At 39.7% G+C, this 14,659-nt stretch overlaps 1 protein-coding gene across 3 annotated transcripts in view; it reads right to left on the reverse strand.

The window, feature by feature from the left end:
* The window catches only part of ANKRD42 (ankyrin repeat domain 42), a 69,145-nt gene that overhangs the window by 13,103 nt on the left and 41,383 nt on the right, over positions 1-14,659 (reverse strand). For all 3 annotated transcript variants that reach the window (XM_068556374.1, XM_068556376.1, XM_068556373.1), the window contains 3 exons: positions 14,311-14,437; positions 10,447-10,591; positions 3,331-3,413 (listed from right to left, as the gene is read on the reverse strand). In XM_068556374.1, coding sequence (XP_068412475.1) covers positions 3,331-3,413; positions 10,447-10,591; positions 14,311-14,437 — 355 coding nt within the window. The remainder of the gene's footprint in view (positions 1-3,330; positions 3,414-10,446; positions 10,592-14,310; positions 14,438-14,659) is intronic.

Genomic DNA, 14,659 nt, shown 5'->3' on the forward strand with positions numbered 1-14,659 from the left:
CTGAGCAGCCACAAGCCCAGGTAAATCCTAATACTATAGAAAAAGGGGAGAAGAGGTATTGGGAGACATCCAGGGAACCTCTGCCACAAGGGCGCATGCTTCTGTTACAACACTCTTCTGGTATTTCCTACCTCACTTGTACAGAGACTAGAGATGTGGCCTTGAGAAAACAGGAGGAAGTGTAACAAACTATTTCCAGGGTTGGGATTACTTTAGAGTCATCAGGCTAGAAGGAAAAGTAAGGCTGTGTGTAGTCCCAGAAGGTGAGAGAAATGTTGGCTTTGGGAATTCCAGAATGCAGACTCTGAAATTCCCCTCCTAAGGTTAGAATCCCAGCTCCACATTGCTGTGTGACTCTGGGCGACTTTCTTAATCTCCATGTATGAAATGCTGTACCTCTCTTCATATAGCTGTGGTGAGAATTAAGCGGTAATACATGTAAAGGACTTGGTACAGATCACACACATAGTAAGTGCCCAATAAATGTTGACAACTGTTTTTACTACAGATTGAAAGCCTATTGGAAACCAGAGAAACTAACAATAATGACTATAAAGGTTATGAAAAGGATAGGTAAGCCATTTTCGAACACTTGCTTACAGGCCTTTGACCAGCCTAAACTGGTCTTAGCAATCAAATGCACTCGTGTCAGGGCAAACTGGTCCTGATGATACTGGGCCAAAATGGCCCGTCCATGTAAGGTACTTGCCAGGGCCTAGAGGTGGACAGTCTGGGGTATGGTGGGAAGGTTGATGCCAGTGAAGCAAGCTCAAAGCCAGCAATCAGATCTTCAGAAGGAGGCAGAAACTAGACAAGCGCCCCAAGAGAGTCACACATCTTTGCTAGCTCAAGGAAGAAAAGGGTGGGATAGGAAAAGTGAGGGAATTGAAGTCAGAACTGAAATGAAATGCCATGGTGGTTTTTTGGTCAGCGAAGTCAAGGGAAAAGAGAAGAAAGAATAATAAAGCCACATATTTTTCATCCTGTCCAGTCAACCTCGTCTCTGTTATTCCTTTCTTATAAGGCTTGCAAGACAAAACAATGGTTGAATTCTAAAGCAGATTATTTAAATGTATATTTTTAGCAAACATGCATTACGGTTTTTTTGCTTTTTATGAGAGCTGATTTTCATTTTATGTAAACTTCCCTGGAGATATTTGGTTGTTATTGTAAAAAGTTGTCCTTTTGTAAAACTTACTTGTCTTTTTCTCCTAAGTTCAGATGCTGTTTAAAAGTCAAGTCATTTGACATACACATGGCCAACAGGTACATGAAAAGATGCTCAACATCACTAATTATTAGAGAAATCCAAATCAAAACTACAGTGAGGTACCACCTCACACCAGTCAGAATGGCATAACATTTGTAGTGAGGTGGATGGACCTAGAGACTGTCATTCAGAGGAAAGTAAGTAAGAAAGAGAAAAACAAATAACTGTATGCTAACACATATATATAGAATCTAAAAAAAAAAAAAAAAATGGGGCTTCCCTGGTGGTGCAGTGGTTGAGAATCTGCCTGCTAATGCAGGGGACACGGGTTCGAGCCCTGGCCTGGGAAGATCCCACATGCCGCGGAGCAGCTAGGCCCATGAGCCACAACTACTGAGCCTGCGCATCTGGAGCCTGTGCTCTGCAACAAGAGAGGCCACGATAGTGAGAGGCCCACGCACCGCGATGAAGAGTGGCCCCCGCTTGCCACAACTAGAGAAAGCCCTTGCACAGAAACGAAGACCCAACACAGCCAAAAATTAATTAATTAATTTTTTTTAAAAATGGTCATGAAGAACCTAGGGGCAGGACAGGAATAAAGACGCAGACCTACTAGAGAATGGACTTGAGGACATGGGGAGGGGGAAGAGTAAGCTGGGACGAAGTGAGAGAGTGGCATGGACTTATATACACTACGAAATGTAAAATAGATGATAGCTAGTGGGAATCAGCCGCATAGCACAGGGAGATCAGCTTGGTGCTTTGTGACCACCTAGAAGGGTGGGATAGGGAGGGTGGGAGGGAGACGCAAGAGGGAGGAGATATGGGGATGTATGTGTATGTATAGCTGATTCACTTTGTTATACAGCAGAAACTAACACAACACTGTAAAGCAATTATATTCCAATAAAGTTGTTAAAAAAAATGTAAACACAATAAAAAAAAATCTATGAATAACAAATGCTGGCGAGGGTCTGGAAAAAAGTGAACTGTCCTACACTGTTGGTTGGAATGTAAATTGGTGCAGCCACTGTGGAAAACAGTATGGAGGTGCCTTCAAAAAACTACAAATAGAGCTACCATAGGATCCAGCAGTCCCACTCCTGGGCATATTCCCAGACAAAACTATAATTCAAAAAGATACATGCACCCCTGTGTTCATAGCACTATTCACAATAGCCAAGACATGGAAACAACCTAAGTGTCCATCAAGAACTGAATGGATAAAGAAGATGTGGTATAGATACACAATGGAATACTACTCAGCCATAAAAAAGAATGAAATAATGCCATTCGCAGCAACATTTACTTCATACTAAATGAAGTAAATCAGAGAGAGACAGATATATGATACCACTTATATGTGGAATCTAAAATATGACACAAATGAACTTACCTACCAAGCAGATACAGACTCACTAACAGAACAAACTTGTGGTTGCCAAGGGAGAGGAGAGGTGGAGGAGGGATGGATTGGGAGTTCGGGATTAGCAGATGCAAACTATTATATATAGAATGGATAAACAAATAAGATACTAGTGTATAGCACAGGGAACTATATTCAATATCCTGTGATAAACCATAATGGAAAAGAATGTGTGTGTGTGTGTGTGTATAGCTGAATCACTTTGCTGTACAGCAGAAATTAACATTATATAGCTATACTTCAATAAAATAAATTTTTTAAAAAAAATCAAGTCATTTGAAAAGTTGGGAGAAAAGCTATACCTACACTAGTAAAATGGTACTCTCTAGAGAAAGTAAAAGAAATATAATTCTATTATGAAGCCATAATAGAACTTCTAATAATCTTTATAACTAGACCTTTTGATTACTGTGTTATATTTTAAAGTTTATGTCAATACTTGCAAAATTAACTACTCATAAATGCAGAGTTTTGACTTGCCTACATAAATATATAAAAAGTATATTGGGAGGGGGAATACAACTGAGTCCATGTGATTTTAATCCCTTTGACATTATACATTTCTGCCTTCAGAATTGGAATAACAGCATGTCAGAGTAATTCTGAGAAGAATTTATAGATTTACATTTATATCAATTTAAAAATAAAAGAAAATTCAAGCAAGTTTATATAAAGTTATTTCACTGATTAGTACCTTTTCACAAAAACTCCCCCAGAAGACACCTTTTTCTTCACTCGCCTCTTCTCTTTGCTTGACTCACAGGAAGAGTCATCTTCCTACAAAGGAAAAGAGAGCCAAATAAGATTTCTATGCTAGACACATTTTTGTCTTTCTACATTACTGTTCCAAAAGAAAAAATTTAACCATGATAATATTTTCAACTCTGGTTTACATTTCTTTTAGAATTTTGTGTAAATACTTACATCGGAAGCACCAGTTCATATTGTGCTGATTCATCAGACTGGAAGGCACCTTGAGAAATCATCCAGTCCTACCTTTACCTCATACATCCCTCACACAGAACACCTTGTTGTTTCTGCTTCTATTTTAGACCAACACATTACTAAACAAAATAACACCAAGCATTAGCATGGCATCCTCTGGATTCTTTGCAAGCCCCGTTCTGTTAGGAATCACATTTCCTGGATCCTGTATTTCCTTCTCTGTTCACAAAACATCCCTCAGCTGCTCTTGTCTCTTCCACTTTGCCCTGCCACACGCTGTTTCTGAATATTTCTCACCCGTTGTGGTACTCTCAGTACCTAGCACAGAAGATTCTTAATAAATGCTCTGGGAAGGAGTAAGAGAGGACTAGAAACACAGTGGATACTCACTAGATGTCAGTCATCTTTGAATAATTCTTCTAGTCAGAAAAGTGCTCTGCGCCCAGTTGGGCAGGACAGATCTGAATGCAGGAGTTTCAGGAACATCACAAGGCACGTGTCCATCAGGAGAGCCCCTGGCTAGAGGTAGGATTCCCCAAGGTGTTCCCACCTACACCTTTGCTAATGAGGTCAGTCAGCTTAACTCATAGTAGTGTGTGACATAGAAGCAAACTGCTGTTATTCCACCACCACCCAGGAAAACAGAACCACACATCCGTTCTCTCCCCCTTGAGAGGGGAATAGATGGGGAATCTGCTGGCCCTCCCTTATAGTGGCCAGGCACTGGTGGGCATAGGGCAATATGATGGTCCCTTCTCTTGAAAAAGCTTGCCAACCAGTCTGAAGACCAGTAACAACAAACCTTTTACTGGGGCTTAGCATATGGTACCACTGTATTTCATACTTTACATATATAACAAGGTGAAGTAGGCTGTATTACCAACATTTTATAGATACAAGGACAGAAGTCAAAGAGGTTAATCAACTTTTCCCAAGGTCACAAAGCTAAGTAAATGGCAGGATTCAAATCCAAATTTTGTCTAACACTAAAGTTCATGCTGTAACCATTCCTCCATCCTGTCTTCCAGCAAAAAATTTGCTCATTCAGTTCCTAAAACTGCACTGTATACTGTGTATACTGTGCTACAGGTATACAAAAAGGAATGAGATCTGGTTCCCACTCAGGAGTCTGTGGTGGAATAGCAGATATAAAAGAGGTGCTCAGTTCACTCCCCAGCTTTCAAGGGGTCCTCAAGATCATTAGGGGATGAATGCAAAAATGTCTATGAAAGAAAAACACTGAGGTAGAGCAGGAGTTTTAACCTCATCCAACTAGATAGAATTAGAGAAAGAATATAGAAAATGTAGGAAAAGAAAGGAAGCTACTTGTCAGAGGTAGCCAATTTTCTAGTGCTTAATAGGGTTACCAGACTTTCAGAAACAGTTAATATTTATTTTCCTTTACTTTTCATATATGCTAACTCCTAAAGGAGGTTTAAACAATCCCAAATACTCTAGAAATAGTGGTCAAATACCAAAGCATCTACTAACATCAAATATGTAAGTTGTTCTATCAAACCAAGCAAGCCTTACTGTAAACTAGTTCAAAAGAAAATATGTGCTTGGCACTCAACAGGCCTCTAGTAAGTGTTCGTTGAAAGTTCCAAACTTTCAAATTCCAGAAGTTTCTGCATTTGGGGAACATTCTTCACCAAGATTACTCATTCCCTCATCATAAATTATAGCCAGAAACATATATCTCCCTAATATGTGTTTTCTCCCAAACTCAGGAAAAGAGAACTGCAATACTGAGATATTAAACGCATGAATGAATCATGGTGCTTAGGCACCTAAAGCAATTCTAAGTGTAAATTAAACAACCACCCCTGTGTAAAAATATATATATTTTAAATATTAACCAGTTTCCATCTGAAAGAATTTACAGGTTTGTTGAAGAGATTAATAATACTGCGTGAAACTGTTGACAGGTTATGTGTCTACAAATTATTGCCTGGGTATATGGAATTCTTGTTTTTAAAACAACTTCAGGGCTTCCCTGGTGGCGCAGTGTTTGAGAATCTGCCTGCCAATGCAGGGGGCACGGGTTCGAGCCCTGGTCTGGGAAGATCCCACATGCCGCGGAGCAGCTGGGGCCGTGAGCCACAATTACTGAGCCTGCGCGTCTGGAGCCTGTGCTCCGCAACAAGAGAGGCCGCGATAGTGAGAGGCCTGCGCACTGCGATGAAGAGTGGCCCCCGCTTGCCGCAACTAGAGAAAGCCCTCGCACAGAAACGAAGACCCAACACAGCCAAAAATAAATATAAAAATAAATTAAAAAAAAAAAAAAAAGAAACAACTTCATGCAATCTGATAAGTTTTGGGAAGCATACACAACTAAAAGGAGATAAATCCCACTTTGATTACCAGAACAGTCTCTTATCAGAGTGTCAAAACAGTATAACCAATAAACAGAGAGAGAGAAATCACAAACTTCTAGAACTTCCTTAGACTAACAGCTCAGCTTGGATAAACTCACTTAAGCCCTCAGATTGCTCCAAGGGCCCTTACAGGCTCACAGGCTAGGATGTCAGAGGACAGGGAGAAGCCCAGCAGAGACCCTATCAAAGCCCAACCCGGTTCCACATCCTTGTAGGTAGAAAACAAGGGTAAGTTAAACACAGAAGTATTCATAGAATATTACCAGTTCCAGGTTGGCCGTTCTTGATTAGCAAGCATGGCCCAAAGCTTTAGACCAACGACTTCTCGAATGATACTGGTTTTGGAGATGGAAGCTATGAGGAGTTCAGTGCTGCATCAATCTGTGGACAGACATCTCTACCAAAGCTATTATAGTTCCCATATAGTTTAGGTTTTTTAAGTAAACATTTTTATTTAAGTACAATACACATATCAAAGAGCACCCCAAAAAGTGAACAGTGTGATGAATTTTTACAAAGTGAAAACACCCAATGTGACCACAACTGAAATCAAGAAACTGAACATTACCTGTATCCCAGAAGCATCCATTTGCCTCCTCCCAGGCACTATTAACTTGATTTCTTTTACAAATTTTGGGACTGCATGGCATCATACTGTAGTTTTCTTTTGCTCAGCATTATGTTTGTGAAATTGACCCACAGTGATGTGCAGAGCAGTAATTCATACATTTCCATTGCTTTATAATATTCCATTGTATGATTATACCAAAATGTATTTATTCTTACTGTTGATGGAATTTTTTATCTAGTTTGGGGGATATTTATAATAATGCTAATATGAATATTCTTGTTCATGTCTTTTGGTGCCCATCTGTGTACATCAAGAGACATGTACTCACTGCACTGGGAACTGAGTCAAAGATATGTATATGTTCAGCTTTACTCAATATGGCCAAACAATTGTCCAAAGTGATTAAAATCAATTTACACTCCACCAGTGGTGTATAAGAGTTCCACTTGCTCCACATCGCCATCAATACTTGGTAATGTCTGTTTTGTATTGTTTTAATTTTAGCCATTTTGGTGGTATATTGGCATCTTATTGGGTGTTAATTTATATTTGTGATAACTAATAATTCTGGTAACACTTCTGAGTACATTTTCATGTTTATTGGCCACTTGAATATCTTCTTTTGTGAAGCGCCTGATCACGTCTTGCCCGGTTTTTTACTGGGTTGTCTGTCTTTTTCATACTGGTTTGTGTGAGTTCTTTGTGCTTTTGGATACAAGGAAGGAAAATAAGAAGGAAGGAGATATATTTTCCTACTCTTTGGCTTGCCTTTTCAATCTATTAATGTTGTCCTTGATAAAGTGAAGTCTTATTTTAATAAAGTCGAATCTATCAATTTTTTTTCTACCCCAAAGTCACAAAGATATCCCACTGTGTTATCTTTTGGAAGCTTCATCAGCTCAACTTTGGATTTAAGACATATCTTGAAATAAATGTTTGAATTACTGTGTATAATTCCAGTATAAGTAACATTTTATCAAATTACTATAAATTTTATATTTAAATTTTCATAAATAGATTCACTTATTTGAAGAGCTAACATCAAAAATTTTAAAGACCAATTTTTCAAACTAAATTTTCTCATAAGCACAGTGAGTGAGCTGGAAGGGCAAGGGGGCTATACTGGCAGTAACAAGTGTCATTAAAAGGGGGTTAGGCAGTTAGGTTCAAATCATGGCTGCCCATCTAACAAGCTCTGTGACTTTACGCGAATTCCCTATTTTCTCTGATATTTGGTTTCTTATTTGTAAAATGAAGATAATAACATGTGCCAGATATAAAGTTCCTGGCACTGAGCGCAACACATAGCAAGTACTCAGTAACTGTTGATGATGATGATGCTATTAATCAAGGCAAGTTAGATGATCTCACAGAACTTAAATTTTCAGTGCTGTGTGTAAAGTAGCCAATTAAACTATAATACAAATGATGAGGTGCCCTCAGAGCAGTACAAAGTGCTTGCTGAAAGGAGGAAAGATCATTTGTGGTCAGGGGGGTTAGGACAAGGTTGACGAACAAGATGGTTCCTAAAGAGGATTTTGAGAGGCAGAGTTAACAGAAAGGTTTCAAGGTATATGGACAAAATGAGCAAAGGCTTGGGGGTGGGAAAGTGTGGGGCAAGTTCAGAAAAGGTAGGCCACGTGTAGGAGAATAGAAAACAATAAGGCTGGTGAGGTGGGTTAATGCAGGCTGAGACAATATGTGAGAAAACACTATAAAAATTTATTATTATTATCAAAACCAGTTGTTATTATAAAAAACCTATTTAAGTGCATTATCTCAAACTATCCTAGGAATTTTTTTTCTGGCTAAAAATTATACTCTTGCAGATTCTTTTACAGGGGAAAAAGTCATATGCAATCATAGGTCCTTACCAGAAGGTGGCAGGAGAGATTTAGTCAGAGCTTCTTGAAGCCTCTATATAAATGAGCACTGAATCAAAAGTTCATTTTATTTATACTTTACATATTTAGACTCCACAATAAACTAATTCCTCCTACTTTCAGATGCAAAGGGCTATACACATTTATTTATCCACTGACTGTTTATACAACTCAAATGTAGAAAATTGAAAGAAAGGAAAAAAGAGAAAAGGATATGAGGAAGGGAGACTATAATACCATGAATACTAGTAGACAGAAAATACCTCAGGAGTTCTACACAGTATTTCATCTAACATCAATACCATCCCATGAGGTAGGTGTTATCCTCGTTTTAAAGATGAGGAAATTGAGACCCAGAAGCTTTTGCAGAACAGAAAATAAGCAGCTGCCATGAGAGGTCAGTGACATTTGCTCATTTACAAAAACTCGTGTAACCTACAGCAGGACCGCAAAAAACGATGGACCCAGAGTACAGGGACCTCGAGTCAGCACTCCTGAAAGCTACACATTGTTGGTAGAGAGCAAGGTCTTAGGAAGGATGTGCTCTATTAGTGTGTGACAGCAAACCACCCTGGGAACAGACATTTCTGGGCAAGAAAAGAATAATTTTAAATAGCTAAAAACCAAAAATTTTCTATGTAGACCATCAATCTGGATTGACTCAAAAGGTGTGCAGCTTGGGTGATCTCCAAAAGATCTAGGCAGCTAGCTAGCGAAGAACAATGTATGTTCTTGCCTCTGAGGAGACTGGAACTGGCACAGTTCCTGCCACAAGGTGGAGAGGGAGCAGAACTGGAGTGTCAGTGGTGGTTGATAAAAGGTGTGTGTCTGCTAGCCAACACCACATGACTGCCCCAGCCAGCCTCTCCAGACTAAAGTGTCCCCAGAGGCTAAACGTGGTATAAGATGGTCACTGCAAAAATGAAGATAATGGATTAATTATGATGATTATTTCTATCCCTTGGAAAATTAAGCACTGGTGAGATACCAAAACCCAGAGAAAGTGAATTTGTAGACAGAAATACACACGTTTGCAGATGAACAGAATGTTGTCTAATATGAGACCAAACAGCGGCTTAACAGCGGCTTCCTCTGGAGAGTGGAACTTGGTATGGGGAGGAGCATCTGCCCTGTTTTTAACATTTTACAACAAGCACATATATTAATATTTTTAAGTGGTTATTAAAGAGACTAATGATCAGTTTGTACAAAATAAAAAGAAACCAGCAAGTTTTTATATCATATTTGAGGTGATGTAGATCTGGAACAAAATTAACTTACCCACGAGGACTGAAGAAAAAAATTCCCTATGGAAGGAAAATATGAAACGTACCTGAATCCCTACACTATGTCACATGAACTGTCCACAAAGGCCACATCTTCAGAGCAGAGGAGAGTGAGGGTCAAAGTTTCCCTGGTGAGCTTTCTGCCTGCTCTACTGAGACTAGATGGCCTGAAATACAAGCACCACTGGGGGTTTCTTGCTGTCACTTTCACTCTATTTTCTATACTCCACCTGCTTTTCTTCATTTGTTCTTTGTTATCTGTTTCTCATGTCAGTTTCTTTTTAGAGCAGTTTATTTGAGATATTTAGAATTAAAACATACATACTCCATAGCTGTCTCAGAATTCTTATTGATTACTCTGCTTATAAAATTTTTTTCCTTACATGATACAGTAATAAGAATAAAACTTACTGCACACATATGAACCAGGTTGCTATTCCAACTGATAGGTAGATAGATAGACACATATGTATGTGTATGTATATATAGTTTTATAGAGTAATGTGTGTGTGTGTATATATATGTATGTGTATATGTATATTCCTTTACTCCTTATAACACTCTAGAAAATATAAGTTATTAACTCCAATTTACAAATAAGGCAAAGAGAGGTTAAATGACTTGTCCAAACCAAAAAGGGCTGCAGCCAGGATTCAAACCCAAATAGCCCCCTCCAAAGCTGGTACTCTTAGCTACTCTTGTATACTACTTCTTGAGAAAGATAAATGTGTTAAGAAGGATACCAACCACAGCCGCAAAGTTGGGAACCTGAGTTTTCTCCAGCATCTCCCTGAGTTGATCCACCTCTGCTCGATACTCATCCAGCTGACACTCTAATTTTTCTCTGCGTAGTCGTTCATACTCCAGGTGGCCCTGCAGCTCTTTGATAGTCCTGTCAAAAAAATTTGGTTTCAATCAATCTCCAATATCAACTAGCAATTATTTTTGGTAATAGTGAAAAGTATCCATACATTATATACATTATATTTAAGGCAAATAAAACAAAGAAAGCATTTTTTCAACAAATATATATTGAGGGTATACTATGAGCCAGCACTGATCTACATACTGGATATAAAAGTAGTGAACAAAACAGGCCAAATCTGCCCTTGTGGGGCCTACCTTGGCAGCAGTGGTGGAAGACAGTAAAGAAAATAAATAAGTAAATATATGTATTTAAATATAAGTAAGTAAATATAAGTATGTTGGAAGGTGATAAATGCTAAGGGAGAAAAAAATAAAGCAAGAAAGTAATAGAAATGTTATTGAGGAGGGGGTTAATACCTCATACACAATGACCAGGGAAGGCCTTACTGAGAAGGGGGCTTGTGAGCAAAGTCCCAAAGGAAATAAGAGATAATCAAGTAGACATCTGGGGGACGAGCATCCCAGACAGAGAGAATAGCAAGTGCAAAGGCCTTAAGGCAGAAGAACACCTGGTGAACTTGAAGAAAGAAGCCAATGTGGCTGGAGTAGAGTCAGAGAGGTAAAAGGGAGCCAGAACAAGCAGGGCCTGGTAAGTGGCAACAAGGACCAGGCTTTTACTGTGAGTGAAACGGGAAGCCATTAGAAGATCTCAACAGAGAAACGGCATGATCTAACTTAAATGTCTTTTGCTTTGTTTAGCTTTGTTTTTTTAATGATGTACTTTGAGTGAATTACACAAATATCAAGTAAACAATTTAATGAGTTTCCACTAATGCATCCACCATGACTACCAAGATACAAAATACTTCCATCATCTCAGAAAGTTCCCTCGTGCCCTTCCCAGGCAACCCTCACTTCGCAGAGGCAACCACACTTCTGAATACCTATCGTGTTAGATTAGTTTTGTCTCTGCTTGTAAATGAAATTGTACATTATATTCATTTGTGTGCCTGGCTTCTTTCAGTCAACAATATGTGAGATTTATCTGACTTAGGTTTTAACATGATGAACAGACTGCAGGGGATGAGGGAGCAGGGACAGGAAGTTGGGAGACATATCAGGAAGATGTTAAAATATATCCAGACAAGCGATGCTAGGACTGGAACCAGGGTTTCTTTCTGCGTTATTGCTGGATGGTGAGGGCACCAGAACTCCCAAGGCATGTTGAGTTGGATGTCAGGTCTGAAGGAGGGCAATCTAAGAGTATACAGTAGTAGCTCTGGTATGGAAGTGAGTGGGGTTGAGGTTGGAGATAGGAAAGAAGAACACTAACTGTGGAAACCTAGAATTCAGCAAATGAGAAAAGAAAATCAGCCAGGACAGAATAACACAACCACGTTTTGCTGTATTCTGAGTTTCATCTAACCAATCAATAACAACAAAGGCAAAAGGACATCCCTCAAACTAATACTTATCCAGGTTTCCTTTACAATTAGATATAAGATCAGGAGTTTGTACCCAAAGAATAAATGTCTTAAGATGTACTCAACACAAAGTGAGAAACACATACTAGAGAAGAAGTAAAGCTTACTCAGAGGAAACACTGCAGTCTCAGCTAATAAGAAACTACAATCTGGCACAAAGGCTAAAGCAATCTTTATAAAAAAAAAAAAAAATCCTGCTCAAATGACTTACATCAATATAATAACCATTTCACAGTGAAATGTGAACATTAGAATTAAAAGTTCCATTAAAGACTATTGTTAAAATTGTAATGACCTTGGATAATAGGTTTGGAGTCATACAGACTCAGACACAAATCCTGGCTCCACCCCCCACCCTTAGTCCTCCCTTTGTGACTTCATGCGAGTTACTTAACTTGTTAAGTTCAGTCTTGGTTTCCTAATCCACGTAGTGAGATAATAGCTAATGGAGCTGTGAAGATTGCAGGAAACAATACATACAAGAGGCTTATACAGCGCCTACCATACAATAGTGCTCAGAAGTACTGCAAGCATCCCTAGCAGTAGTACAGTAATAAGCCTTGGAAGAGAAGTAAAGGGAACAAAATTTAAAACTCATTATCTAGGAAATAATTGCTCTACTGTGAAGTACTTTTCTAGACTACAAGGGAGCTAAGAACTTTCGGCTAGGTTCTTAGGCAGAGGCCAATACTAAAAATATTCTACATCTCAAACACTTTAATCAATACAGAGGCAGTCAGGAATTCCCCGGCGGTCCAGTGGTTAGGACTCCACGCTTCCATTGCAGGGGGCACGGGTTCAATCCCTGATCAAGGAACTAAGATCCCGCATGCTGTGCGATGCAGCCAAAATATACATACCTACATACGTATATGTAGAGAGAGAGGCAGTGGACAGCTACTTATGTGATGTGATTTATGAGATACCAAGAAGGCCCCTGATTAAAAAAAAAGAAAATTTCTTTTTGGTCTACCACAACTTCCTAGTGCCTAAAATCCCATTAAGAGACAGAGTATTTTGGCTTAAGATTTTGTCTTCTGTTCAAACTCCCAAGTACCCATCTTATCAAAGATTTAGATGTTACTCTGAATACCAGACCTCTTACTGAGATTAAATTCAGCAGAGGGTGAATGCAAGAGAAACAGGAGCTTCTAAGAGTATGAGGGAAAGAGGCCCAACCAAAGGAGAGGGCAGGGGAAGCGGGGAATCCACGTGCACTGCTCTTTACAGACCCGTGTTCTGACTAAACTGGAAGTCTCCCCTCCTGTCTCCCTGTGTTCCCTGGCCACTGTGGAAAGCAGAGAGACAAGCAAAGAGGCAGTGGGAGGAAATAAACACTTGGCATCCTCTATCCCAGCAGCCATTAATTAACTAGAGAGGTACCATATGTATCGAGAGCCAATTTCAGGTGCAGGAAGTGAAAGGTGAGGGAATATGCAAGCGTTCTGAGGGGTGCCACTGTCCGTGAACATAGGACTAGGTTGGCGACTTGTGAGCAAGCAGTCCAATTCGATAGGGATGGCTAGAGACTGTGTTGGTTGAAAAGCTCAAAGTAGCTGTGGTCTCAAAAAAACGAAAACAAAAAACAGGAACTCTTCTTAGCGTTTTAGCTTTGCGAGACAAAAAGTTCTGGAGGATGGCTGTACAAAAATGTGGAATGTACTTAACACTACTGAATTCTGCCTTAAAAGTGGTTAAGATATATTTTATGCTATGTATATTTTACCACAATTTTTTTTTAACTTTTTAAAAATTTTTTTAAAAATTGGTGCACAATTTTTTTGCACCACAACTAAGACCTGTGTTGGGTCTGTTGCTGCGCACGGGCTTTCTCTAGTTGCGGCGAGCGGGCTTTCTCTAGTTGCGGCGAGCGGGGGCTACTCTTTGTTGCGGTGCACAGGCTTCTCACTGCGGTGGCTCCTCTTGTTGCAGAGCACGGGATCTAGGCGCGCGGGCTTCAGCAGTTGTGGTGCACAGGCTTAGTTGCTCCGCGGCATGTGAGATCTTCCCGTCCCAGGGCTCGAACCCGTGTCCCCTGCACTAGCAGGTGGATTCTTAACCACTGTGCCACCAGGAAAGTCCCTTACCACAATTTTTTAAAAATCTTAACACCTTCTCCATCTGGGGGCTTAGGAGGAAAACAGGTTGGAAACTCGCACCCTTTGGTGGGGATGAAAAAATAAGTTGTTGATCAACAAACCCTCACGTGGCATTTAGAAAGGTAAGTAAAAACAAACCATCCAAGTTTTGAGGACATTACTTTTCAGACTCAAGCTGTTCTTTCTTCTGCTTTAGATCTTCTTCTGTTATGCCTCCCAAGTGTTTATAGTTGCTCTCAGCAATTTCCAGGAGGTGTCTCAATTCTACAATTTTCTTATAAGCTCTCACTGCAAGACAGAGTTGAACAGGAAGCTAGTTTAGACAGGTAACAGCTCATGTGCTCACAGGATGCTGGTCCTGGAGCATACTCTTCCTCTAAAGCCAGTGTCTGCATGGTCAGTGTCTGTGTGGTTCGGGGAAGGAGATGGAGGGAGGGTGGTGTCTACATAGAAGGATACATATCAGTAGCAGAGTATTAGGGTGAACAAGCAGTGAGATATCTAAATGGA

This window comes from Eschrichtius robustus, chromosome 11 (assembly GCF_028021215.1).
Source record: "Eschrichtius robustus isolate mEscRob2 chromosome 11, mEscRob2.pri, whole genome shotgun sequence".
In the NCBI taxonomy this organism is placed as follows: domain Eukaryota; kingdom Metazoa; phylum Chordata; class Mammalia; order Artiodactyla; family Eschrichtiidae; genus Eschrichtius; species Eschrichtius robustus.